Genomic DNA, 27,826 nt, shown 5'->3' with positions numbered 1-27,826 from the left:
TTCAGAAAATAATTTATGAAAGAAAAAGAAAGAAACATATCTGCCAAATTTAAGCATTTTAATAATGGTTCATCCTACTATCGCGATAACCCCAACAAATAACGCGAGCTCAGCCACAGATTTATATTCCATACAGATTGACTAGACATATTGAGGTTTATTATTGACTAGTATATCTTTTATTTACAAATAGTTTATTTCTGCAAGGCCATGTGCGAGTCCACAGTTACGTGGTATCCGGTTACCTGGTCCACCAGTTCATACTTATGAAAGCATGAAAGTGAGGAATTCAGAATGTTTCTCGACCGAAGACGCGGCTGGAGTTGTCATTTGTAAATTCAAGGTAAATACTATGAATTCAATCCCACCGCTCACATTTGATATTTGTGACAGACATTTGTTTCGATGATTGGATAGTCTAAAGAGTTGTTGATGTATTTGACATAGCACTGTCAACTGTAATGAAATAGCAGGCTGTTTTGATTTCTTTGGCATTGTCACATGGCTTATGTAAATAGTTAACGTTACATGATCGGAGCTGTTTAATTCCAGTTTACACATGTGAAAGATTATGTTTTTGCTCCATAAACATCATATGTATGAATATATAAATATAGTAATGTAAAAAAGAAAACACACCCTATTGAATTCTATGGTTTTACATATCAGGACATAAAAAAAAAAGATCTGGTCCTTGGCAGATCTTAAAATTAGGTAAATACAACCTCAGATGAACAACAACACATGCCATTACACCGTATAATTATTTATTTAATAAAAACTAGGCCAAAATGGAGAAGCCATGTGTGACACACCTAACTTACTGCTTCGATAGGAATGAAGAGGGTAATCAAATGGCTTTGATTAATTGATTGCATCAGCAAGTGTGATCAGAAGTTTGACCAGAAGTTTTGTCAGTTTGCTGGTCTGAAGCATTCAGGTGTGTATATTAAGATTAACACAATGCCAAGGAGTTAAGACATCAGCAATGATCTAGACAAGCAATTGTTGCCATCAATCTGGGAAGCGTTTTACGGCCATTTCCAAACAATTTGATGTCTATTATTGTACAGTAAGGAAGATTATTCACAAGTGGAAAACATTCAAGACATTTGCCAATCTTCCCAGGAGTGGACGTTCCAGCAAATTTACCCCAATGTCAGACCATGCAATGCTCAGAGAAATTGCGGAATACCCAAGAACTGAACCTCAGACTCTATAGACCTCAGTTAACATGTTAAATGGTAAAGTTCATGACAGTACAATTAGAAAAAAGACTGGATAAAATTGACATGTTGGGAAGGGCTGCCAGGAGAAAACCTATTCTCTCTAAAAAGAACATGGCAGCACGGCTTAGGTTTGCAAAGTTGCATCTGAACAAACCTCAAGACTTCTGGAACAATGTCCTTTGGACAGGCGTGGAGTGGAGATGTCTGGCTATAATGCACAGCGCCACGTTTGGCGCAAACCAAACACAACATTTCAGCACAAACACCTCATATCAACTGTCAAGCTCTGTGGTGGAGTGGAGTGGCGATGATTTTGGCTTGTTTTGCAGCCACAGGACCCGGGCACCTTGCAGTCTTTGAGTCGACCATGAACTCCTCTGTATACCAAAGTATTGTAAAGCCAAATGTGTGGCCATCTGTCCGACAGCTAAAGCTTGGCCGAAATTGGGTCATGCAATCGAATCGGACAATGATCACAAGCACACCAGCTAATCTAAAAAAGAAAAGAATCAAGGTGTTGCACTGTCCCAGTCAAAATCCAGACCTCAACCCGATTGAAATTCTGTGCCGGGAACTTCAGAGAGCTGTGCATAAACAAATGCCCGGAAACCTCAAAGAAATGAAGCAACGTTGTAAGGAAGAGCGGGTCAAAATTCCTCCAGAACAATGTGAAAGACTGACAAAGTCAAACAGAAAATGATTACTTCAAGTTATTGCTGCTAAAAGTGTCTCTACAAGCAAATGAATCATTGGGTGTGCTTAGCTTGTCACACATGGCTTCTCCATTTTGTTAAATAAATAATGACACTGTGTAATATGTCATGTGTTGTTGTTCATTTGAGGTTGTATTAACCTCATTTTAAGACCTGCTAACACCAGATGATTTTTTTTATGTCTTGATACTTAAAACCATAGAATTGGATCATATACAGTCTTTTGAGACGGTACCCTTTCAAAAGGTTCTAATATCTACCATTAGGTACTTTTATGCACACTTTAGGGGCAAATAAGGTACAAAGGTGAACTTTTTGAAAGAGTACTGCCCCAGTGACCGCTTTTGTACCTTTTTTTTTTCTTTTTCTAAGAGTGTTTTCACAACATGCAGAAATGATTTTCAACATCTTAACTCCTTTTGTCCAGCTATGATAATATGCCGTGTGAAGTTGCAGCTCGCTTCTTGATACTGTATGGATCTCAGCGCGGTCAGGCTCAGTCAATAGCTGAAGAGATCTGCGAACAAGCAGCTGAGTATGGATTAACAGCTGACATCAGCTGTTTGAGCAAACAGGACAAGGTATGTTTCTTACCATTACTTTCATGGATATCAAATCTGGGACAGTCGCATATCAGAACTGACTGATGCAACTTGTGCATTCCCATGCATCCCCAGTACAACGTGGACAGTGAAATCCGCCCAGTTGTTTTTGTGGTTTCCACAACCGGTGATGGTGATCCTCCAGACACTGCTCTGAAGTTTGTAAGAAAGATCAAGAATAAATCTCTGCCGCACGACCACCTCTCCCATCTGCGTTATGCACTGTTAGGTAAGATGGTCTTTCTGTTGTGCAAGCATGAGCTCTACCCATCAGCACTTTTTTAATGCTGTTATATATGCAGCTCTAGGAGATACAAACTATGCAAATTTCTGCAACGGAGGCAAGACCATTGACAGCCTTCTGCAGCGACTTGGTGCTAAACATTTCTATGCCACTGGGCATGCAGATGACGGCACTGGGTAAGCATGAACGTTGAATAACAATATAAAAAAGTTTCGATTTTCTGATATATTGCCTTGTCAAACTCTGGGACTCTTTTCTTTCCAGACTTGAAGTAGTGGTGGATCCTTGGATTGAGGGACTCTGGGACGCTCTGAAAAAAACATTCTCCGGCATGTCTGCTTCAAATCAAACGGACGCTGCCCGTAGTGACTGTACACAGGACAATAATCTTAAAAATGCATCCGGCCAGGAAAAAAACAAGTCAGATCTAGAAGTTGATCTTCATCTTTTGAAGCTGAGTGAAGTACACTCACAAAATGAGAAAACTGTTACATCTGACAGCAGTGATGCAGAGACTCACTCTACCACTTTGGTTGCATCTCTGAAGCAATCTGTTCCACCGTTGTCAGAGTCCGTTCTTAAAGTTCCTGCACTTCCCCCTTCATATCTTGAGGTTGTTTTGGAGCAGGCGTCAACTGAAGGGGTATGGACTTCATGGAAAATCAACATTTATAGAGTATAGAGATTAATCTTAAATACCATGGGTCTTTTTTCATGAAACACGAGAAAGAAACAGAATATCTGAATTCTGTCTGTTACCATTTGCGTTAAATCATTGCAACAATTTATGTAAGCATGGATTTAGAAACATATGCACCCACGCCCTTTGAATAACTGTGTTGGACAATGGGGGGCATTTGAGTCAATAAGGTTGAAAAACACTGTCTGGTATAGATGGTATGATATACAATATAATTTCTTTAACTGTGTCTATTATTGTGCTAATAAAACCCCCCCGTTCACAGGAGACAGTCCCATCTGGTAAAGACGGTTATCATGAAGTGTCCATTTCAAAAGCAGTTCAATTAACTCAAGATGAAGCAGTGAAATCTTCCATCTTACTGGAGCTTGATATTTCGGTAAGTCCATATTCATTCATGTTTATTTGAGTAGGGATGCACCAATATTAAAATTCTGGCTGATATAAATGAGCTGATAATTATTTTAATAATTAACAAATTATTTGTATTTACATATAATTGTTTATAATTATGACCGATAACAAAGAAATGTATAGAATACATTTAATACCGTTAAATTAATAAATAATAATACAATTCTATTCTAAATTGCCTAAATAATTTGCATAAGTACTTTATTTTTTAAATTTTTTAAAATATTTTTTATATTACATATACATACATATACATATATATACACTACCGTTCAAAAGTTTGGGGTCAGTAAGATTTTTAATGTTTTTAAAAGAAGTATCTTCTGCTCACCAAGGCTGCATTTATTTGATAAAAAACAATAAAAAAAACAGTAATATTGTGAAATATTATGACAATTTAAAATGACTGTTTTCTATTTTAATATTTTAAACTGTAATTTATTCCTGTGATCAAAGCTGAATTTTCAGCATCATTACTCCAGTCTTCAGTGTCACATGATCCTTAAGAAATCATTCTAATATGATGATTTGATGCTCAAGAAACATTCATTATTATTATCAATGTTGAAAACAGTTGTGTACAATTTTTTTTCAAAATTCTTTGATGAATAAAAAAGTTCAAAAGAACAGCATTTATTTAAAATAGAATATTTTCTAACATTATAAATGTATTTACTGTAATTTTTGATCAGTTTAACTCATCCTTGATGAATAAAAGTATTGATTTATTTTATTTCTTTCCCCCAAAAATAAAATTTAAATTCTTACTGACCCCAAACTTTTGAACGGTAGTGTTTAATGTTACAAAAGCTTTAGATTTCAGATAAATGCTGTTCTTTTGAACTTTCTATTCATCATTTGGAATTCGGTTCCTAGTCATCAAAAAATTTACACAACTGTTTTCAACATTAATAATAATAATGAATGTTTCTTGAGCATCAAATCATGATATTAGAATGATTTCTGAAGGATCATGTGACACTGAAGACTGGAGTAATGATGCTGAAAATTCAGCTTTGATCACAGGAATAAATTACACTTTACTGTATATTCACATAGAAAACAGCTGTTTTAAATTGGAATAATATTTCACAATATTACTGTTTTTGTTTGTATTTTTAATCAAATAAATGCAGCCTTGGTGAGCAGAAGATACTTCTTTTAAAAACATTAAAAATCTTACTGACCCCAAACTTTTAAAATATACACACACACACACACACGCTCAAGACATCCAATTTTACATTTAGATTACCCCTATATACGCCTATAACTGCAGTAATGCCTTTTTAAAAGTTTAGTTTAGAACAGGTTTGGATCAGTCAAATAGTCATGTTTATGTTTTCCTCTGTTTTGGTCTCTAAGTAAATGTAAATGTTGTATCTCCAGGAGCAGGATGTTGCTTATCAGCCCGGAGACTCCTTTGATATTCTCTGTCCAAACAGAGCTAGTGAAGTTGAAGAGTTGCTGCTCAGACTGGATCTGCAAATGCAAAGGAATTGTGCCGTTCAAGTCAGCTTGCTTAAAAACAGCAGTAAGAAAGGTATTGCAGCCATTGTTGACACGATCAGTGATACCGGGAACATTTTCCTCAAACTGTGCAAGAGATAAAATAATGTATTCTGCCCACAATTCAGAGAACTAGATTAAGATTGAACTGTTGAAATGTTGTATAAATGCATAGCCAGTTTTTATTTTATTTTACAGCAGCAAAGGTTCCACTTCACATCCCACAGAACAGCTCTTTGCAGTTTATTCTCACCTGGGGTTTGGAGATAAGGAGCATTCCAAAAAAAGTAATTTTGTGTTATTAACCTTATTTAATCTTATAGTTTCTGTGCTGTTGAAGTTCTAAACCTTTGATTTAGCACTAGCGCTTACTTTATACGCAACAGTGCTTTTGATGTACCGGTGGGGATGATTTGATTGGCTTTCATTGGACTGTAGTTTGAAGTTCCTGGACAGACCCTGTTATGCTGTTCTCTTGTGCTTTCAGGCGTTTGTGCGAGCGTTGGCGGACTTCACTCGGAGCAGTTCAGAGAAAAGAAGGCTTCTGGAACTGTGTAGCAAAGAAGGCTCAGCAGACTACAACAGCTTTATCAGGGACAGCAACGTATGTGTGCTGGATCTCCTTCAGGCCTTCCCATCCTGCCTACCTCCGCTCAGCCTCCTGTTCGGTCAGTAAACACATGTGATCTGCTTTGAATTTCCTGGAATGGGGATGTTTTCTGCATTTCATATCAGCATATGCAGTTTGCATGGTAAATGTGCTTGATGTTTGGAAGTGTTTGCAGTGTCGGTACCACCAGGTGGCAGTAAAACAACGTCGGCTCAGAGGTCCAGCTTTGCTTTTTTGCTCGCCTTTTAAAGGCAAAATACTGTTCTTTAACTGCAAGTATAGCCTCTTAAAAAAAAAACCTTGCTATAGCTGTATTGAGAGTCTAACCAAAGCATATTAGGGCACACAAAGAGAATGATAAATTCATCAAATATAAACTAAAAATGAAGGCTGTCAATTAAGATAACTAATCATCCCATTAATTATATTCAAGGCCTTCAGAGCCACTTTAAGGGGAAACAAATAATAATGTGTTATTACTGGGTTCAGCAATTTGAGTGGATGATGTTAGTTGCGAACAATGTGCTTGTCTATATAAAGACATAAGATTGCTCTTCAAAAACAATCTTTTGACACAAACCATATCAAAAGTTTGGGGTCAAGTTTTTTTGAAAATGTTTTTGAAGTCTCTTATGCTTACCAAGGTTGTGTTAATTTGATAATAATGCAGTAAAAACAGTACTATTGCAAAAATACTATTCAGGGCTCGCAAAATTTCAAAATCGCTGGTAGCCCTTCGGGCAGGCACTCTTCAGATTTTGGTAGCCCGAAATGAATTTTACTAGCCCAGATAAAAAAACTATTTTCAATGTAGAAAATTGGTTAGGAGTCAAAACAATGAATCAAAAACTTTTTCAAAACACAAAATATCAACAAATATGCATCTGGTTCTAACTGAACTGAAATGTGTGTGACAAGTATGGAACATGAATCAGTCATGTCTGTGGCTCAGCCCCCAATGAGGGTATGATAAAAAAATAAAAAAAAGTAACACTTTAGTTTAGGGTCTAATCTGGGTCTAATACTCACTCATACTCAGTCAGGGGGGTTCGGGGGCACCCCCGAGAAAATTTAGATTTCTCTGATCTACATATGTGCATTTTAAGATGTTTTGAAGGCCAAAAAAAATGGATGTAAGTGGCCAGCTGATTATTTTTCTCTCCTCATCAGCATCACACTCCTATTCTCTTTGTCTTCCCCTCCTAAAGCTGAGCTTTGACTGATATAGGCTTTTCATTTTTGTCTGTCAGTGAAGCATAGGGTCATCTGATAGGTTGATTTATGAATCATTTTCTCAGACGCATTAATTTACTGAAAGCTACTAGGAAAGCTAGGTACACATTCATTATTGATCTTATTCCTAATACAGGGCCGTAGACAGGGCTTTATAATCAAAGAGGTCCTGCATTTAAGGTTATTAGGGGGTTCATTTTTTTTATTTCTCTGATATGTCCATTTCAAGACATTTTAAGGCCAAAAAAGGATAAGAAATAGCTTTAAAACAACGTCAGTGGGCAGTAGATTATTTGTCAATACCTGCTCTCACTTCTTATCCATCACTCTTTCTTTTTCTCTCAGTCTCATCTTGCCCTGTCTCTTCCCCTCCTAAAGCTGAACTTTTTTAATTTACTGAAGGCTACAAATTGTATATTAATTCTCAACATGTACACATTCATTATTAATCTTGTGCCCAACATGAAAACGGCTTTGTTAATGCTCTGTTAATGTCCCCTCACAATGACAGTAAACTAATTATTAGTCACGTTACATAGGCCTATTTTCAGTTCAAAATGGCGAAATTCGACAAAAGTATATTCGTTTGTCTGATCATTTTTGTCATTCGTTTCACATTTATGACCTAAAAAACTGTCAAATATGAAATGTTTAGTTTAGCTACTTACATCTTATCTCGCACTTGACTGTAAACTGAAGCGAGTCGCTCTGCTCAAATTCGCGCTCAGAAGCTTCTGTGTATATAAAGCCCGCCTACTTTGATTTGATTGGTCATCTCAAATATTCTGACATTGACAGACCAATGAGACTCAGATGAACACACACACACACACACACACCCTGTCCTCTGTTTCTGACGTGCGCTCTGCTCGGAGCCACTGCGGATTGAAGATGAAGAACGCGCTGAATCTGATTATAACAAGACTGAAACGAACAGTATTTCAGATAGCCCGTCGGGCAGGCCGGTTATGCATTTTGGTAGCCCGAATGGAAAACAATATAGCCCCGGGACGTCGGGCAGGCGATTTTGCGAGCCCTGCTATTACAAATTAAAATAACTATTTTCTATTTGAATAAAATGCAATTTATTCCTGTGATGGCCATTCCAGCCATTACTCCAGTCTTCAGTGTCACAGGATCCTTCAGAAATCATTCTAATATGCTGATTTGCTGCTCAAGAAACATTTCTTATTATCACTTGTGCTGCTAAATATTTTTGTGGAAACCATGATACATTTTTTCAGGATTCTTTGATGCAATGCAAGAACAGCATTTATTTTTTGTTTATAAATCGCAACATTATTAGTGTCTTTGCTGTTGCTTTTGGTCAGTTTAATGCATCCTTTCCAAATAGAGTATTAATTTCTGTAAAATTTTTTTTAATAATTTGCTGTCCGCTTGGTAGTATAGGTTTTGCACACTGTATAAGAAATCACTGTGCCGTGTAATTGAATTTGACAATACAAAGGTGATATTTTGTAGAAATAAACCTTATATAAATCTTCTAAAAATATTTGGTGGATCTATAGTTTTTTTTTTTTGTACAGTAAGCCTCTGCTGTGAAATGCAATAAAATTATCCATCAAGGTGAGAAATGTGCAGTCACCTTGATTTTGAGAAACAGCTGGTATAGCTGAAATTATTATTGCATAGCATACTTTAGATATGGCGAACTGCAGGGTAATCATAATGCAGTGACCCTCACTGATTTATGCGGATTGTTGCATTGGATGTGTGTACTTGTAAAGTTTTAATCTGCATGAATATTACTGCGACTTTGGCAAATTAAGGATTAACATGGTCATTCTCCATGGCACAGATGCTGGTTCAGCAGCGTCTGACAGCACATTAATTTTATTTCTAAAATCACTCTGCACTGGTGTGTTCTTGATAGTAAGATCATTGTCATCAGTCAAACTGTTTCTCTCCTGGCTTTTTCAGGCTTTTTCCGACATTTAAAGTGCAGAGTTTTTCACCAAAACACCATGTGCCTTTTTGATGCATTTGTTTTGCGCTGACGAGAGGCTGTAATTGCAACAGCTGCTCATTGTATTGAATGTTTGATTGTAATTAATTGATAATATTGTGGACCTTCGGCATCCACATATGGTGTGCTTGAAATGAACATTTTCAAATTGATTCATCATTTCAGCGAATTGGAGAAAATTGTATGTCAGTTGTTGACTGATGAAGGGGAATTTTAAACACTTTTTTTGAGCAGAGAAACCACTACCTATTTGCTTTTAAAGGGATAGTTCACCCAAAAATGAATATGCTGTCATCATTTACTCACCCTCATGTCATTCCAAACCTGTATACATTTCTTCTTCTGCTGAACACAAAATAAGATATTTGAAAGAATATTTCAAATATACCATTTTTGGGTAATCCATCCCTTTAACAAGGGACATTTTGTTCAGTGTAAAAAAGCCTTTTGCAATAATGGAACTAATGGTATGAGGTCTTAACTTAGTAATGCACTGAACTTAATATTATTGTGTGAAACCAAATTCAAAAATAATAATTTAAACACACATAACCATTTGTTTGGAATAACTAAACAAATGTATTATACATTTTTAACATTGTAATATTTTTGTAAGCGATTACAGTATGTTCTTCCTGCAACTGGTATTACTGCAAAATTTGTAGAAAAAATGTCTTCTGTGGAATATGAGCAGTTGCATTAAATACCCTCACAGCCTCTGCATTAAGAATAGGAAAACCCTCTTAATTAATGTGTCAATAACCAAGGACGGGATTTCTTCTTTGGTTTGGGACTTTAAGGCACAACTAGGAAACTCTAATATAAGAGTTTTGACTGTGATATGCTTCCAGAGTCTTAAGTGAGTGTGTAATTCAGTTGTTCTTTTTCTGTCTATATCATCCATCATCATTTGCATTTAAATCAGATTCAATTAAACCTGTATAATTTCACATGCATGCCCATTTTTCCGCATGTTGAAGATTCTGTCGTTGAATGGTAAATTGTGCCTGTTCACATTTTCACCTGTTTTCTCTATGGGCCACTGGGCAGTTTTAGACAAAAAGGAGCAGAAATATCAGTTCATCCATATCTGTAATAGTAGTCAATGATATGAGCTATGCTGATATGACAGGGGTGCTGATTATAACTAAAATAAACTCTTATTCTATTTGAATATATATATATATATATTTTTTTTTTAATGTAATATATTCCTGTGATGGTAAAGCTGAATTTTCAGCATTATTACTCATTCTAAAATGCTGATTTGGTGCTCAAAAACATTTCTACTTATTATCAAAAAATGTTTTAGGATTCTTTGCTGAATATTAAGATAGTTTATATGTTCAAAATCCATTGGCTGTTGGGAGATTTTGGAAACCAAATGAATGCAAACAAATTCTAAATGATTGACCTATTGTTGGCCTAGAATTATTAGCCTATATGATATTTTGGTTTACACGTAGCTTTATTAGTATCTTTTAAAACAAATATTCTTAACTTTTCAATTGATTATATGTACTGTACTTGCTTTTAACATCAAGATTGTCCTAAAAAAGACCAACTAAATTAAACACTGTGTTGTGAATTGAGCTATTCTGAGAAATTGGCTCTCTATAGATAAACTCAAAAGGCTTGGGTAACAGAGAAGGGATGCCCTAAAAGAGAAACTCAAGGCACCGTTGAATAACCTCAAGGTCACAATGCCATCTCCATCTTTGATCTCTCCTCTGCTTTATTACAGAACACTTGCCAAAGCTTCAGCCCAGAGCCTATTCTGCTGCCAGGTAAGAGACCTTGTTTGAAACACCTGTTTTTTATATTTGGACACACATATTAAAGCAGAGACATATCCAGGTTTTAGGTCATTATTTCGGTCTCTATCCTCCTTTGATGTCGTGTGGTTTATTATAGACAGACATGAATTCAATGTGGCACTTAATCTTGCTTGATGATACTTTATTTGTTGTGATCAAAGTCAAACCTTGGATGCAAAGAACATTCCTTTCAGAACCGCCTGCCACTTTCATTTGTTTTCTGCCCATCTCCTTTGGCTTGTAAGTGGTCGGGCATCTACACTAATGTCTCATGTTCAGTACGCTGATGCTGGTAGAATACACAGAAACATTAGGGCTATGAAATATTAAAGTCCGGTCAGCAGGGGTCCCCAGGGCTCGATACAGGCAGGCCATTAAGAGAGAGATAATGAGGTCCACCGACTTGCTCATGTTCAGGGTTGTTTCTAGATTGTTAGCACTTAGTCTCTTATTTTCTGTCTCGTTCCTCAGCTCCAGCCTTCAGCACCCTGAGAAAGTTCATTTCGTGTTCAATGTTGTGGAGTTCCCTGCATGTCCCGAGCACCCAGCGAGGACGGGGTTGTGCACAGGCTGGCTGGTTGATCACATCTCCTCAATCTTGCAGCCCCTTGGGACGGTACCTGCTTCAGAGTGCCTAGGCACATCAGCCCTGCCGAAGGTTAGCACTGTAGGCATTACACATTAGCGAGCCCGTTCACCTCCAAATTAGCTTTTCACAGTCCCTGGGAGGATTTGGCTGAATTGGGTTGTTTGATTGAGGCAAAAGCTGGGCAGAAATAAGCTCCGGAGAAAGTGTACTAATCCTTGCAGCAGAATAAAACAACAACAACATAAAAGCTTTTGGTTTAGATGCTATCTACAAAATTTATGGAATTGGGTTTAAGGTTAAATAGATGTGTGGAGGATTACAGAATATAGGCGATCCCATCACCGCTTGGAATTGATTGGATCTAAATGTCACGTCCAGGTACATGTCAGACCTCGTCCAAACAGCACCTTCCACTTACCATCCGACCCCTCTGTTCCTGTTGTGATGGTGGGCCCTGGGACAGGTGTGGCCCCCTTCATTGGATTTCTTCAACAAAGGTACATTTTGAAGGTTAATCAAGGCTTTTTTCCACCCTTTTTTTCCTGACATATTTTAGTTGTCATGAAATTTTAAGTAGTAATATCAGTGTTGTGCAGTGTGAAATTCTATGCAACATTTTTGTGTGAACTCCAAAATTCTGCTGATATCAGTAAGCTGGTAATCATGTTCATGTAATAGCCCATAACTTGACAATATTATAAATCTATACTACTTTGTTAAAAAATTTAAAAGACACTAAATGCAAATGATTTAAATCTTAAAATAGGCAGAAAAAGTTACAAGTTACAACTGTTAGTGAGCATCCCGCAGCTGCTGAGGCGTTTAGATGGATATGTAAATATGTGCTTCCCGCTGTCCTCACATTAACAAAATAAACACACAACAAAAATGACAGCTGTGAGAAAACAGCAGTTAAGAAAGCATTTGATCATAGTGATGTGGATATGTTTGCATGATCTCTGTAATTCGGCACTCCTGTGAAGTAGGGATGCTCAGGAGTTTTGCAGCCGATACTGACTACCGATTTCTTATCATCATGATGGGCCAATACCGATCCCAATCATTCAAGCTTTACATAAGTGATATGTAAGCTCTCTGTTGACTGTCATTGTTAATTTTTTTATTTTATTTTATTTTTTGTTGACTTGGTTACAGTAATGTTGTAATTGTTTTAATTGAGAATTAAATAAGCACAACAAATATTCATTTTACAATGAACATTTTAAAAGGCCTTTAAAAACAGAGCTTCTGTTCAGTTCAAGTTTATTGTCATATGCATATTCGTACAGAGTACCACAGCAATGAAATACAATGTGCCTTAGCACTCTCTCAGCACCAATCAATAAATAAGGTAATATAAAAATTTAATTTAATTTAAAACATCAGCTCAAACCTCAACCCTCCTTCCTCTTGCACTATGGTTCAGTAGCCTTACAACCTGTGGGTAAAAACTGTCCCTAAAACGTGATGTACGCGTTGGGATGCTCTGCAACCGTCTCCCTGATGGGAGTTGGGAGTAGGGCTGTCAAAATTGCTCAAAAATGACGTTCGAATATTCCCTCTAAAAAACACACGAATATTCGAACTATTCGAACATCTGGGCTGCGTTCCAGTCCAAAATTGTCATGCCCTTCACTCGCAAACTTCCCTCCGTCTCGTTCACTCGGATGTACGTCATTGCGAGTGCTCACTACTGGCGGAAACTGCAATGGGCTGAATTGGAACGTCCTGAGCCCTTGATCACTTGGAATCAGCTGTAGAGTTTTTCCCTTTAAGAATTTGTTTAATGCAGCATCCAAATGTTTATAGGTGTGTTTGGGTTGTTTTAAATTAAAAATATATATTATTAATATATCATAGAGTAGTCTGTTGTGGTGGTGATTAGATGAGATATGTGGTGACGTCACAATCGTACTGCATTGTGGGACATATAGGTGCCTGAAGTGTACATTTGAAGCAGACTCGCTCCCTCGGTCAAAATCGAGGGAACGAGGGTCTGTCCATATAAACTTCCCTCGTCCACTTCACGAAGTGGAACGCACTTAAAAATGGCGGCAGGGATTCCCCCAAGGGGAAGTGCTTAGGGAAGTTCGCAAGTGCGTGTCTAAAAGTGGACTGGAACGCAGCACAGGTTGCGCATTTTGTCAATGACGCGCATTACGTCAATAACAGGACAAATTAATACAAAGAGACATACATAACTTGTATAGGTAGTTAATTTAAGTTTAAACATATTTGACAATGTATTACCAACACAAAACCAAGTAAATAAACTAAATGGCCAAGACCGCAGACCTCCGTCTCGCTCACTCGCAGGCACTCTCTCTCTCTCTCTCTCTCGCGCTCACGCTCTCTGCGCATAACGGTTTAAATTAACAACAATAAGCACATGTTGAGTGCTGATCAAGAGTTTTGTGCTAGCAATTTAAGGTCGCGACTCTTGTCCCAAATATAGCAGGCTTCATTCAGTGATTGAAACAAATTTATTAACATTAATTGAAGTTTGACAGTATAGAACCGACATTGAACGCTCCGAGCGAGCTGTGCTGTGGTAAACATGGAACTTTTCTGTTTAACGTTAAATAAAATGAGGCACACAATTCCGAGAAATGTGACAACAAAGAACTTTTACCCTGAGGTTCATAAAAAATAAAAGTGCTATTAAAAAAGAAAAAGGCTACTTACATTATTGGTGCTTGTATTAAAAAAAAGGAAAAACTGACGGCAATTTATTCCATTGTCTTTTAGTGCACTGTCAACTTTCAGCAGTGACGCTGTGCTAGACAGTGCGACTCGTGTAACCCATAGACATGTATAGAAAGGCTAGATAGCTTACCGGCGCTGAGAGCCAATGGGACCCGACGACGTCACACGGCGGCCATCTTAGGACAGGACCGCTCGTCCAGTTATAACATTAAACTTTCAAACGGCTTGGTGTGTCATAAACGTCAGGGATGCGGCTATTTAACTGCATACTTGTGAAAAATTATAGCCACAAACGGCATCAGCACAAATCATAGCCACGTTAATAAGGTTTGTAATAAACCAAACCGTTTGTAAATCCGTCAAGAATTCAGCAAGTTACGAGCATTTTAGTTGGCGTATGTCACTCACCTTCCGTCCACAGCAGCAGGGAGCAGCAGCGCAGTCTCCTGACCTAAGATGGCCGCCAAGTGACGACACAGCTGACTCTGCCTTGAGCCATCTAGCCTTTCTATACATGTCTATGGTGTGACCTGTCCCTCAGGCAGCGCGCGCGCCCACTCGCAAAGCAGACAGCCGCGCCTCTGCTTCCGCGGGCGTGTTTTTCCATATTCGAAATTCATGATTCGAATATTAATTTTCACGTTCGAATTTCTGTTTTTTAAAACTATTCGAATATATATTCGAATTTAGAATATTCGTTGACAGCCCTAGTTGGGAGAAGAGACTATGTGCCGGATGACTAACATCCTGTATAATACCCAATGTCTTCCCAGTGCTGCGTTTCCAATAAATGTCCTGGAGCGATTCCAGTGGAACCCCAATAATTTTTGATGCAGTTTTAACCACCTTTGTCAGAAGATTCAATTCACTTGAAGTAGCTTCTGCAAAACGCTATCCATATTAGGATACTTTAGCTTTTTAAAGAGCCTACAAGACTTTAAAACTGAACATACCCTGTAATTGCAGGCTGTCAGTTGCAGGCTTAAAAATGCTGATTCATTCATGAATCAAACAAGGTGTTGAAATTAATTTAACTTTGAACGCCACTTCACAAGCCTCAATCGACGCTGAAGCTGACGTTTCACTTCGTAGAGATCAACGGCATTGATTTAATACATTGAACCCTTAAATGTGAAAGATACTATGACAAAGATACTACTACTTCTGACAACTGATGGCAAACGGATTTTTTCACGAATGTATGACTTGACCTGAGGAAGGACAGATGCAGTTAATCACACACGCTCAGTTTCCCTGTCACTGTCTGCTCTTTGTGTGTGTCAGACGCCTCAGACTTTTCTTTTCTTCTGTTTCTTTCAAATAAATGCTCCTATTTTCAACTTTCTATTCATAAAGATAAAATACTAAGCAGTGCAACTGTTTTCAACATTGATAATAATAAGAAATGTTTCTTGAGCACCAAATCAGCATATTAGAATGATTTCTGAAGGATCATGTGACACTGAAGTAATAATGCTGAAAATTATATAATTTTATAATGTATTAAAATAGTGAACAGACTGAGTTTATTACATTAGGTCTTAGCATAATTAATTAAATTGTACACATTGTAAAGACACAAACATGGCTGTCAGTACAAAAATGATAGTCTTTATTTGAGGTAGCTCTCCATGCTCCCTAGAGCAGTAAGTGTTAAAAAAACAACATTATCACACATCTTCAAAAAAATAAACCAGGTTTTAAAAGAGGAAGGAAGTTTATTGATTCTCATGTGTAAAAGTAGCATAAAACACCTCTAGGGTGATTAGGATAAATCTAAAAGGATTGAAGGAGGAAGAGAAAGTGTAAATGTGCTATTGACCTGCTCTCCGTCACATTATCTGTGATGCCTAATAGTGTTTCTGAAGACCCTGGTGTTACAATGAAGAAGGACATAAATTCAGGATCTGGCTGTAAAGGTGTCTTGTGGAGGCCTGTCATCTCAGTGTGTGTGATTTATACTCTGTGCCAGGGGCCCATGAAGAGTGACACGCCAGGACTATATATGAATGAAGCCGTCTGCCCTGGTGCAGGGCCGGTCGGTGATGTGATGCCTGCTGTGTGTGTACACTAATAGTTTGTAAGTGACACGAGGGTCACAGGTAATCACAGGGGCTAGTGTCCGAGCCGAACGTGGTTGATGAATGTTTCAGATATGTCTGGGGGACGATGAGAGTGGGATGAGACATTAATGATGAATGACAAAAGTTGTCCTCAAACACCACATCACCTTTCGAAACGTCAAGGTCGAGGCAGTCATGCAGCAGAGCATGTTTGGTTTGGCCCCAAGCCACAGATCAATGACAGATTCGCTTCTTTTAGTATTTAAGTTTTTAAAAAATTATAATATTCCTTTAATATTTTTGTGCATTTAGTGGATAATAAATTATTATTAGTTGTAGTAGTAGTATTTTCTAGTATTAATAAAAATAGCATTATTATTATTGTGTGCCTACTGGACAAAAGTGAAGCAAACTGCACAATACCATTTAAACTAATACAGCAAATTTAAATCTAATTATGATTTTGTGACACTTTGGAGTCAAGAATCACAACATATGCATCACAATGCATATCATCTTGTGAGGTAGTGGCCAAAATTCCCTACATATTAGGGAAGAATATTACCTAAAACATAACCAAAATCAGTTTCTCTGAACTGTCTGTTAACAGTAAGAAAAAGGTTAGTTATATCACAGTTATTATTATGTAAAATGCCTGCTCAGTTGTAAGACAATGATATGACAGCAATTTACATATTTCTATTCTGAAATACAAAAACATATTCTTGGATCTGCAAATGTGCAAGAATACAAGAGCGATTAGTCATGGACATGTGTGTTGTTGAACTGTTTCAATGCGGTTCTTAACTTGAGATTCTCCTAAATACAGCTACACTTGATGCCAGCCTTCAATTAAAGATAACGATCACCATTCTGTCAGCAGGACATTGTTTGTGTCACAAAGCTCTGCGTTTCCTCTTTAGGAGCAAACAGCATGGGATGCTTCGATTTTCCTCATCTGTAAATCAATGGCAGCAGGCAGACAGCCGGAAATGTATTGTGCTGTGGAGAAAGTGGGAGACTGGGCAAAAATCTCACACAAGGACAAAGCCAATTCATCTGTTTGCAGGCTGCCATTGAGCTTTAGGCAGAAAGGATTTGACATCTACAGAATTAATTGAACAAAACTATAAGACTGCCTTCAAAACAAAAGCAAAAATTATAGGTGAAGTTGTTTCTGCGACAAGTGGAAGCTAGCAGAATTACAAAAATAAAGCACATTTGCTATATAACAACCTTGCATATGCCAATTTTGCGTGTCACACCTCCCCAACTCAAACATCACAAACACAACTCGGATGGTGCTTATGAAGGCATGTCTCAACAGGTAAAAGTAGGCTATGTTCAATAAAAGGTCCAACATATTAGGAATACTTTTAGCTGTGAAAAGGTAGGTAATCAATAAAAAAATTCTAAAAACTAGAACTGTTATGTACTAAAACAGTACTTCTTAAAGGAACACGCCGACTTTTTGGGACTTTAGCTTATTCACCGTATCCCCCAAAGTTAGATAAGTCCATACCTTTTTCATCTCCGTGCATGCTGTAACTCTGTCTGATGCACCCACCGCTAGCCTAGCTTAGCACAAAGACTGCAGGTAAATGGCTCCAGCTAGCATACTGCTCCCAATAAGTGACAAAATAACGCCAACATTTCCCTATTTACTTGTGCTTGTACAAATAAAAAGGTCACATGAGACACAGCCATCTTCTAACCGTATACATACTGGGAACTATATTCTCAGAAGGCGAAGCACTGCTACTTCTGTGGAGTGATTTACTCCAACTCTGAGCAAACTCTCTGCTCCTCACCACGGGGCTTCTCAGGTGCTGTGAGCAAATCACTCCACAGAAGTAGCAGTGCTTCGCCAGACAGAGTTGGGGTACGCACGGAGATGAAAAAGGTATGTATGGACTTATCTAACTCGGGGGGATATGGTGAATAATCTAAAGTCCCAAAAAGTCGGCGTGTTCCTTTAAACTAATGAGGCCAGAGTTTCAGTGTGTTCAAGCAGCGCTACAATAACCTTGTTCAAATTCACTCAAAAACCATGATCCATCCCCCAATCCTCCTTCCTCTAGTGACGGCTGCCTTAAATACACATTTTCCTGCTTACTAATTGTAGCGTACTAAAATGCACAAGATGTTTAAGAACAAGAGTTAAAACAAGTCAATAAATACAATAAAAAGGACTGATAAAACCAACATGCATTTACACAAACATTTCCATAAATTGCTAAAATTACCGCTCCCATACAGTTTGCACTATTTAAGGTGAAGACTTGAAGACTTACTATACATAATTATTGCTGTGGCACGATTAGCCAGCATATAGCAGAACACTATAGCAATTGGTTAGCAACACTCAGGCAACCAGAACACTGTTGCAACTGCATAGCAACGTACTAAATTTCCTCACAACACTGTAGCATTTGGTTAACAACACTCTGGCAACCATCCAGAATAGCAGTGCACTAAATAAATATAACTCGGAACTCTGGCAACCACCCAAAACACCTTAGCAACCACATAGAAACATGACAACATACCAATGTCCTGGCAATCAGCCCAAACATTTGAGTTCACTTGTATGTTCTGCAGAAAAAGTAAAACTGTGGTTAAATGTCAGAAAGGGGCTTAAAATGCTTTTGCACATCCATTTCTTTGTTCGCACTTTGTGTGCCGTTCAAAGGTCAGAGAATGTTATTCTGAGTGACTACGATTAGCTCTGATATCACGTATATGTCCCTTGCCTTCACAATGCAGTGCATAGTCTCAGAGGAAAGTGAGAAGGAGGATTTCATGGCATGATTTATAAAGGCGAATGTTCAGAGTAGGCCACTGATTCACTTTCATTGTACATGTGAAAAGGTACCAGCTATTGCTTTAGCTCCTATTCTACCCAACTGCTGGCTGTCATTTTTTTAAGGGATGCGGATATGTCGTCCTCGATGTCGCAGTACAGTTGATTTGTATTCAGGAGGGGAGCTGGTCTGCATGGTGTTACAAAATGGAATCCAGGTTTTTCATATTGGTACCGGCCCCTCTGGGGCAGCATAAAGCTCCACTAAAGCTAGTTTATTGAAGCCCATTTCCAGATTGGATATTGAACTCCCAGATGCTAATGGCTCTACTGTGGACCCTCTATTTGTTCAAATGCCAAACTCAGTTGAGCCAAGCTTTGAGCAGGTGGGCGTGACCAAAAGAAGCATCCAAAACGTTAACCCTGTCTCACAAAATATCATTTCCTGCAGAGTGGAACTGCAGGGAAATGGATGTGACAGGCTGTGTTTGGTTATGTTTATTATTTAAATTTCAAATCGAACGAATGCATAAAGTGATTACTCTCAATGAAGAGCATTGCCCATGAATTGTCTGTTTCATTTACCCTTTAATTAGTGGCTGTAATTGTTTGTGTAACTATATTTGAGTATTTTAGGAAATCTAGTAAGTAGAGAATTTATTTCAGAGGCTGTATAAAGGGGTGCAGACAAACCACTCATAGCAAAATGAATGGGAGAAATCATTAATGCTCAGTTGGCAGCTGTAGGAATTCAAGGGTCAGTTAACAGAGCCAGTTGCCTTTTTGGTAGTTTATTTGCTCCAGAATGTATAATTTTTGCCAGATTATATTGCTGATTTTGTGTGGAAGCCCATTCTTTTCTACATGATTTTGTGGAATAGCTGCAACAGTGAGGTATTGAGTCACGATTTTGAGAAAGTTGCAAATGTGAGGTATAAAGTTAGTCTGGCTATCACCAGACCAAGCTCAATCTTTTAAGATTCAACATTGGTCTGGGGAGTCTGCTATGTATTTCTACTGCAAAAGAGGTGTGATCAACGGGCATAGTTCAAATTACTCTGTACGCAATTGGATAGTCCTTCAACCAATCAGACCAATGATCCAGGTGACACACTTTGCAGAACAACGTGAAAACTCCAGGCAGCAAATGTGTAACCAAACGTGTTGATCAGCGGTTTGCAGAAGCAGCAATGGAATTTAGCAATTTTTGCAGGTTATGCAAAAAAAAAAAAAACATGAAAGTTAGTGGTATTTACACCCACTCGAGCGATTTGTTAGCTAAAAAGAAGCCATTGAGCATCGTCGCGAGGTTAAAAGGAATTCGACAGAGCCGTAACGGCTCTGGAATTGGATTGGATTAAACCCACCATTAGCGCGCCAAGTGGATAAGCCAGCTTGTGATTGGTTCCCGCAAATTTGTAAAGGAAGCAGCAGAGATAAATGTACAGCTTTCCAGCCTGAGCTGCAGGAAGAAATCAAATTGCCGACAGATCAGGCTGGGTTTACCCAGTCTAGTATAAAGTCACAATTGTGAGAAATAATCATGACTTAAGTATAAAGTAAAAATTTTGAGGTCTTAAAAGTCTTAAATGCGAGTTGTAATAGTTGTAATTGTGAGGTATGTCACTAACAATTATTTTGGTAATTGAGTAATCAGTATATTATTTTGACAATTAATTGTTAATTTTTTTTGTGGTCATAAAAATAGACTTAAGCAAACAATAGCCTTTAAAATGACTTAAAATAATAACAATGAGGCAATAATAATTGGTTAAAATTAAGTATCAAAAGCAAGTTCTCATATGGTTTTATTGAACAACACTGTCAAAATACATAATGTAATATACATAATATAAATAATTAACTTGTGTACATTACGTATTATAGCAAATGCCTGCAGAGGGTGCCGGTGCCTTTTGATTGTTGTTGCACTTTACAGCTCAAATCCTTGTTTAATATTGGCCAAACATTTAATATTTGGCCACTTCTTGGTGATATAAATGCTACAGCCATTGTAATTTCTTGAACAAGAATGTGGACAAATCAAAACATGCAAAATCAGAGTGAGGTTTTAAACTTATTTTGAAATTCAGATTTTGATCGTGATTTTAAATTAGCAATTTTCAGAAGTTTTCGCAATTGTAAGTCGTAAAGTCACAATTGTTAGAATTATGTGAGGTATAATTTGGTCTTTCAGCATTCAAGTAGAAGTACTTGTGTACTTGCCTACCAAGATGGCTGCCATCCAAGCACAACTGACTTGCTTCAAGGGACATGATTTATTTGCATCTAATTTATAGGCATCATTTTGTTTATTGATGTTACACAACTTCTAAAACATCCATATACCTGGAGTATAAAAAGATGCATGTTTTATTTCATTAACATCAGTCAGTAAACAAACCATTAGTATTCTATTGACTGCCCGTTCCTCAACATGCCACTTAATTAAATCTAGATGCATCACAATAACAACTGTCTGACAGCACGACTCAAAAGTGAGTGTTTTGCTTTGCTTGCCAGTTGTTCATTCCATGTGATGGGTCACTGAGGCAAGGACATGAAATGAAAAATAACAGATTGTAGATGTTTGAAGAGAAGCTCTGTTTTGTTTTCCTGTGGTCATCTCGTCCACACTGTGGCTCATTAGTAGTCTAATCGCAGTTAAACTGTATGTTCAGCAGATGGGGAGAGCTTAGTGTCTGAAACTCTGCTCACTGCAGTGTTTTGAGTGATATCAGCACGATGAAGGGCATCTCACCCTGAAAGTCCTTTGGGTGTTTCTACATTCCACTTCTTTTAATACCTCTCTGAATGCTTTATTTAGGTTGGCTGAGATGAGATGGCTAAAGGAGTAGACACTGGAGTTTGCTTCTGGCCTGTGTAATGCATCTCTAACAGATCTCTTCCTCTATTATCATGTTGGAGAGTAAAGATGCAGTGGAGTAGACAGTGTGCTGTTTTTTTTCCAGGGCCCAAAGACTGTTTAGATTGTGTTTGTGCGAAGCCTTCTCTTTTATCTCTTTGGAGAAGCCTGTCAACCTTTAGCAGGTGCAGGGTACAGATAGTGACTGGTACCTGTATGTCACCTTAGTGTAGGGAATTCTGGGAACATAGCCAGATCTTTTGGAGGACTTGCTCTTAAAGAACCCATCCAGATAAATATCAACGTCCTCTCTCTACAAAGAGTGACTTTGTGTTTTTGTGGTAACGCAGCAGTTAAAAGAGTATTTAAACGCCACATGCTACTTTATGGTTTCATTATCGTGAAACTATGAATTGGATCATTATAAAAAATACAGAAGATTATAAAATTTGTAATAAGCGTTCAGTCAGGTAAATTATCGACTAATTTGACCATTTTAAGATTATCAGCAGCATTTCCTTGCCCTTCGTTCATTTCTAAAACATACTGACTGTCTAAGAATAATAAACATGTCAGTTTTTTTAGATGAACTTGAATAAATGTGGGTCTTTGGACACTTATTTTAGGTGGCGTTTGTTCAACTCATTGACCACAGTACATTGAAAGTAAACATAACCGGAAATAAGTGGGATTTACTATTTCCAAACGGAAGTGCGTCACAAAGCTCAGTGCAAGTGGTCCATTGAGTCTGCACTCTGTATTATTAAACCTACAGAAAGACTTCTATTGCGTTATTTATTTTAGTACTGATTTGGTAAAGTTTAGGTCATTTTGGCCATTGGCCATCCAGCTCTATAGATATCATCAGCATGAAAAATAAATAGAGGCTATTTTAAATAGAGGCTATTCTATAATAGTCCTTCTGTTAGTTATAACACTTCATTTTATGGAGGCATTATATTCAATTTTGCAATACTGTTTTGACCTGACAGAGAGAAAGAACATGAGATGAACCAGGAAGCAACTTTCGGAGAGACATGGCTCTTTTTTGGATGTCGCCACAAAGACAAAGACTTTCTTTTCAGGTGAGTGTATTCGCAAATTTCTTAATCTCTTTTTCCAGTCTTATTTTCCAGAATAAACTTAAAAACAGCATTAAAGAGACAGTTTACCCAAAATGTTTAATTCTGTCATTGATTACTCACCCTCATGTCGTTCCATACACGTAAGACATCGAATCTTCGAAACACAAATGAAGATCTTTTGTCAAAGTGGTAATTGCGTAGATGTTATCTGTGGGACAGAAAGCTCCCAGATTTCATCAAAAAGATTTGTGTTCTGAAGATTAACGAAAGTCTTAAGTGTTTGAACGACATGAGGGTTAGTAATTAATGACAGAATTTTTATTTTTATGTGAACTATCCCTTTAAAAAGATATAAATGTACTTAAAGCAGTTGTGTTTATTATTAGAGTGGTGTTCAAAAAATCTTGAACTTAATTTACCCTATTGCCAACTTATATTTTATTAGTTATATCCTAAAGACACACACACACACACACACACACACACACACACACACACACACACACACACGCACACACACGCACACACACACACACACAAAAATAGGCTAAGAAAAGTACATTTAATTTTAAGATAATCTCTAAAAAGCAGTATTTTCTGATGCAGTTTTGTTTCCCAGGTAAAGTTATTTTGTTTTATGTACGTTTAGATATTTTTCACTGGAAAACAAGAAAAAAAAAATTACATTTAGAAAATGAATTGCAGTGCAGACAGACACACACAACAATTCTTCCATCCTGCCCCCTTTGCAACCTGAGAGTATTTTTCACTCGATCTGCCAGCTTTACACAGGCTCTTGGCGTCTTGTCTCCTCTTGGTTGCTATCAGCCAGAGGCTCCTGTTGCACTGTCCTTGAGAGTAATGATTGGGAAAGCAATGAAATTAAAGTGCTCCCTCTGAGAGTATGGGCCATATGATACGAGACATTATATAAGATGATTGGGGTCTGGCTGTCCCATAGGCACATAGTCATAATTCATACGCAAGGTCCTGAGTAATGACATTGGTGTCTGGATTGGTGAGTATTAAGTGTGTGTTGTGACCGAGGGGCGGCACACAGCGGTGTATCCGTGCTTGGCTCTACTTGACACAAGAGCTAATAAAAACAAGATTCAAAGTCTAGGTCCTGACACACCATTTCAATCTATCTTTGCCTTCACTGCTCCTGAACATCAAAGGATTGTTTAAAATGTCTTATTCATGTTTGTCCGCACTCTGGTTTCATTTATAATTTTTTCCCCCTCTGCATTGATTAACCCAATCAATGAAATGAGTTTTGTGTTGTTCAGTGTAACACCCTCATTGTCTGCTATGCTTTAATGAGCAAAGTAGAAAGTGCCAGTGGCATTTGAGATGAGAAAGTGACTGAACCTGGCTAGCAAAACTCAGCACTCGCTGAAACACAAAAAGCAAACAGGCTGGCCATCAGGCAGTCGGCTAAAGAAAACAAGGCGTCTGCAATCAATTCTAATCAAACATGATACTTATATGAGTGTTAAAAGGGTGAAATCAGCTTCAATCATTGTTGTTGAAACAAAGAACACTTGTCTTAGCCCCTCCATCACCAATGAGTCTCTTTGTTTTTATGGATTTGGATTACATGAGGAGGGGTAGCGGGTGGCTTAGATTCTGGAAAAAGGACAAAGGATCACTCAAGTCTGTTTTAAAAAAACAAACAAAAATATTCAATATCTGTGACCAGAAAGTCAGCTTGCCTGGACCAGTTTAGATGGATGTGGCTCCCAGATGGACCCCGTAAGAAATGCATATGCACTCAAAAACCTTAAAAAAACAAAGCCATGAAGCATGTACAATAAAAATACCTGATTGTTAATTTCATAATTTAGATGGTGAATTCTTGGCTTTGCTTAGTTAACCTGCTGTAATCATATAGTTTGTATTATGCGGTTTTCTTACAGAATATATATGCTGCAATAAAAATGGTTAATTTGAACTTTCTATTCATCAAAGAATCCTGATTAAACGTATTGCGTGTATTACTGTTTCTACAAAAATATTAAACGGCACAACTTAACTCAATGTGCTATTACTTTTCTAAGTCACTGAAGTCAAGATTTTCTTTAGAAGCTTCAAAAAAATATGTTCTTTTGCATTCAAATCATTGGAAACTCTGTTTAAATGGTGATATTTAGAGTACGTGCCAATACTCAGGTTTTTGTGATCCATTTAAACACGGCTATTTTTCAGATGTGTGCTAACGCTTGCTTCATCCATCTGTTTAAATTTCACTCAGTCAGCCTCCTTTTCTCTTTAGCTTTGATGGAAATCTATAGTAGATACCTGAAAAGTGTTTTGCTATAGTTCACCCAAAAATGTACATGAACATTCGAGATAACAGACAAGCAGAGCAATCAACTGAAAAGTGGCTTAAACCTTCAGCTTGACCCTGTCCGTTAACTTCACATTTGTCCATCTCTCATTTTGGTTGAAATAGCACCCAAACATTTATTCAGAGCTGAAATAAAAGCTGTTACAAAAACGATTTACAGCAGAAGCCTTGAGGTTTTATAAACTTTCTTGCCAGATGGATGAGGGAGATGAAAAGTTGAGTTTCAAATGCAACACACTAATGAGCTCCATTGTTGTTACTTAACCACTGCAAAATCTGAGAGAATCTAATTTGCCATTTGTACCATTTGCATGTTTTAATGCATAAGTTTAGCTTAACCACTGCAAAAACAACCAATGACTGATGAAATAACAGTGAAACACAGTTATAAGCACATTACTGCTTTTTTTCCAGAGAGGAGTTGGAGAGATTTGTGCATAATGGAACCCTGAGCCATCTGATCGCGTGCTTCTCCAGAGATGAGCCCGATGCAGCGGGAACCGTTAACAGACCAACATATGTCCAGCATAACTTGCTTCTCCATGCTAAAAATGTTGCCAGCATCCTTCTTAAAGACAAAGGCTGTCTTTATGTCTGTGGGTGGGTACAAAATACCATTGTTTACCATTTATTATTGTGGACTGCCACATTTTGTTCACCAGGAATGAAACAATATCTCACGATTTTACAGGGATGCTAAGAACATGGCAAAAGATGTGAATGACACACTACTGGAGATCATAGGAAATGAACTTCGACTCGATAAACTGGATGCTATGAAGATAGTAGCAGGACTTCGTGAGGAGAAGCGATATCTACAGGACATCTGGAGCTAAGAAATAACACATAGGTCAGTTTGATTGGGACACTTTTTTCTAGGCATCTCAATGGCAAAAAGTGTCCCAATCAACCTGAATTCACCCTTACACGGACACAAAAAAAATAGCATCTTATTCACAGACTGATGTGCAAGCTTTTTTTTGGCCGTTTCAATTCAAATATGCACCTCAGCTGCCATTGAGTGATAGCTGAACTCATTAACAAACTGCTTTTCAACTGCCTTAAGTCTCAAGGCTTTTAGAGAATAATCTGAGGGTGCGGTGAAACGCTTAGATTAGATGGGTTTGGACAAAACGGTTTAACTGTGCCTTTTATGCAATTAATAAAGAGGAGTCCCGCATAACCGTTTCATTCTTTGAGGACCATTTGTGTTGGGTTTAGATACAGCTCAGGTAAAATATGCATAATGCATCAGACTCCGCAGACAGGAGGACGCTAGACATGAGAAACCAAAACATGACAGACTGGATGGGAAAACTGTCAGAAGCTGCCAAATCCAGGATCATCTGCAGCATTTCTGTATTTTCCATTTCCAACAGTTTTTATTTTTTTTAAGATTAGAGAGTATAGCATCATCAATTTTCTTCCCAACAAACATTTTGCTATTTAGGTTTGAAATTCATCTCAGGTATCCACAGCATTTATACCAGTCCACAGAGTTGGTGAATATAATGTTGCCCAATATTTTTTCGAATCTGTCAGGTTAAGAAAACATGTTAATTGTCTATATCACAATATCTGTACTTAAATAGACCGAAATAAAATGCGTAAAAAATTTATAAAAAAAGGCGATTGAGTATTTGGGTATTAATGTCACCATGAAACTCTTGCAGTGTTTATTATAAATGATTTATCACTACAAATGTTTTTTATGTGCATTGTAATTATTCAAAAACTATAACCTCCCCTCCCCCTCTAAATGACGTCTTCATGACGTGTGTCTAGGTGGAAGGTGGGACTTAATATCTTCCACAACTGCCATTCAGATCTGCCTCCGTTTACACGACACCGTTCAACTAAAAACAGAAAACTTCTTATGCGGGTTTCTTTTTTTTGCGCAAGTTTTTGAAAAAGATACCATTATGGTCTCTGTGTAAACTAAAACAACGCGAATTTGTGAAAACAGTGACATCATGCATATTACATGTTCAGTCTAAAGGCACATAGTGTTTCTTTACAAAGTGACATTGCCACCTACTGGCCTGGCAGCAGAATACAGCTTTTTTTTATCGTTTTCGTGGATCCATGTGAATGGGGAGCGTTTTGACAACATTGCTGTTTGTATATTTGATACGTTTTCTTTCTGTATTCCCTAGTTTGGTGGCATTAATCATTCTTATGACCTTTCTTTACATGAGTCTCAGACCACTTTTGTCTCGAGTGTTATTGCGTAAAGGACTTAAGAGTTTTCTGTCTGTGTTGCTGATATCTGGTAAACCCTGATTGTGCAGGAGGACTCTTGAAGA

General features: G+C 37.7%; 1 protein-coding gene across 1 annotated transcript; it reads left to right on the top strand.

The window, feature by feature from the left end:
- Positions 1 to 213: 213 nt before the first annotated feature.
- Positions 214 to 27,147, top strand: mtrr (5-methyltetrahydrofolate-homocysteine methyltransferase reductase). Its single transcript, XM_082183539.1, has 15 exons — positions 214 to 343; positions 2,370 to 2,523; positions 2,620 to 2,773; positions 2,847 to 2,964; positions 3,053 to 3,431; positions 3,754 to 3,867; positions 5,292 to 5,445; positions 5,610 to 5,698; positions 5,899 to 6,079; positions 10,986 to 11,028; positions 11,530 to 11,716; positions 12,026 to 12,144; positions 23,078 to 23,170; positions 25,935 to 26,120; positions 26,212 to 27,147. Exons 2-15 carry the CDS (start codon positions 2,380 to 2,382, stop codon positions 26,354 to 26,356), a joined length of 2,106 nt encoding a protein of 701 aa, XP_082039665.1. The 5' UTR covers positions 214 to 343; positions 2,370 to 2,379; the 3' UTR covers positions 26,357 to 27,147.
- Positions 27,148 to 27,826: the final 679 nt, after the last annotated feature.

This window comes from Leuciscus leuciscus (assembly GCF_965113295.1).
Source record: "Leuciscus leuciscus genome assembly, chromosome: 11".
In the NCBI taxonomy this organism is placed as follows: Eukaryota; Metazoa; Chordata; class Actinopteri; order Cypriniformes; family Leuciscidae; genus Leuciscus; species Leuciscus leuciscus.
The sequence above is the reverse complement of the archived record's forward strand: the minus strand, read 5'-3'. Positions and strand labels throughout refer to the sequence as shown.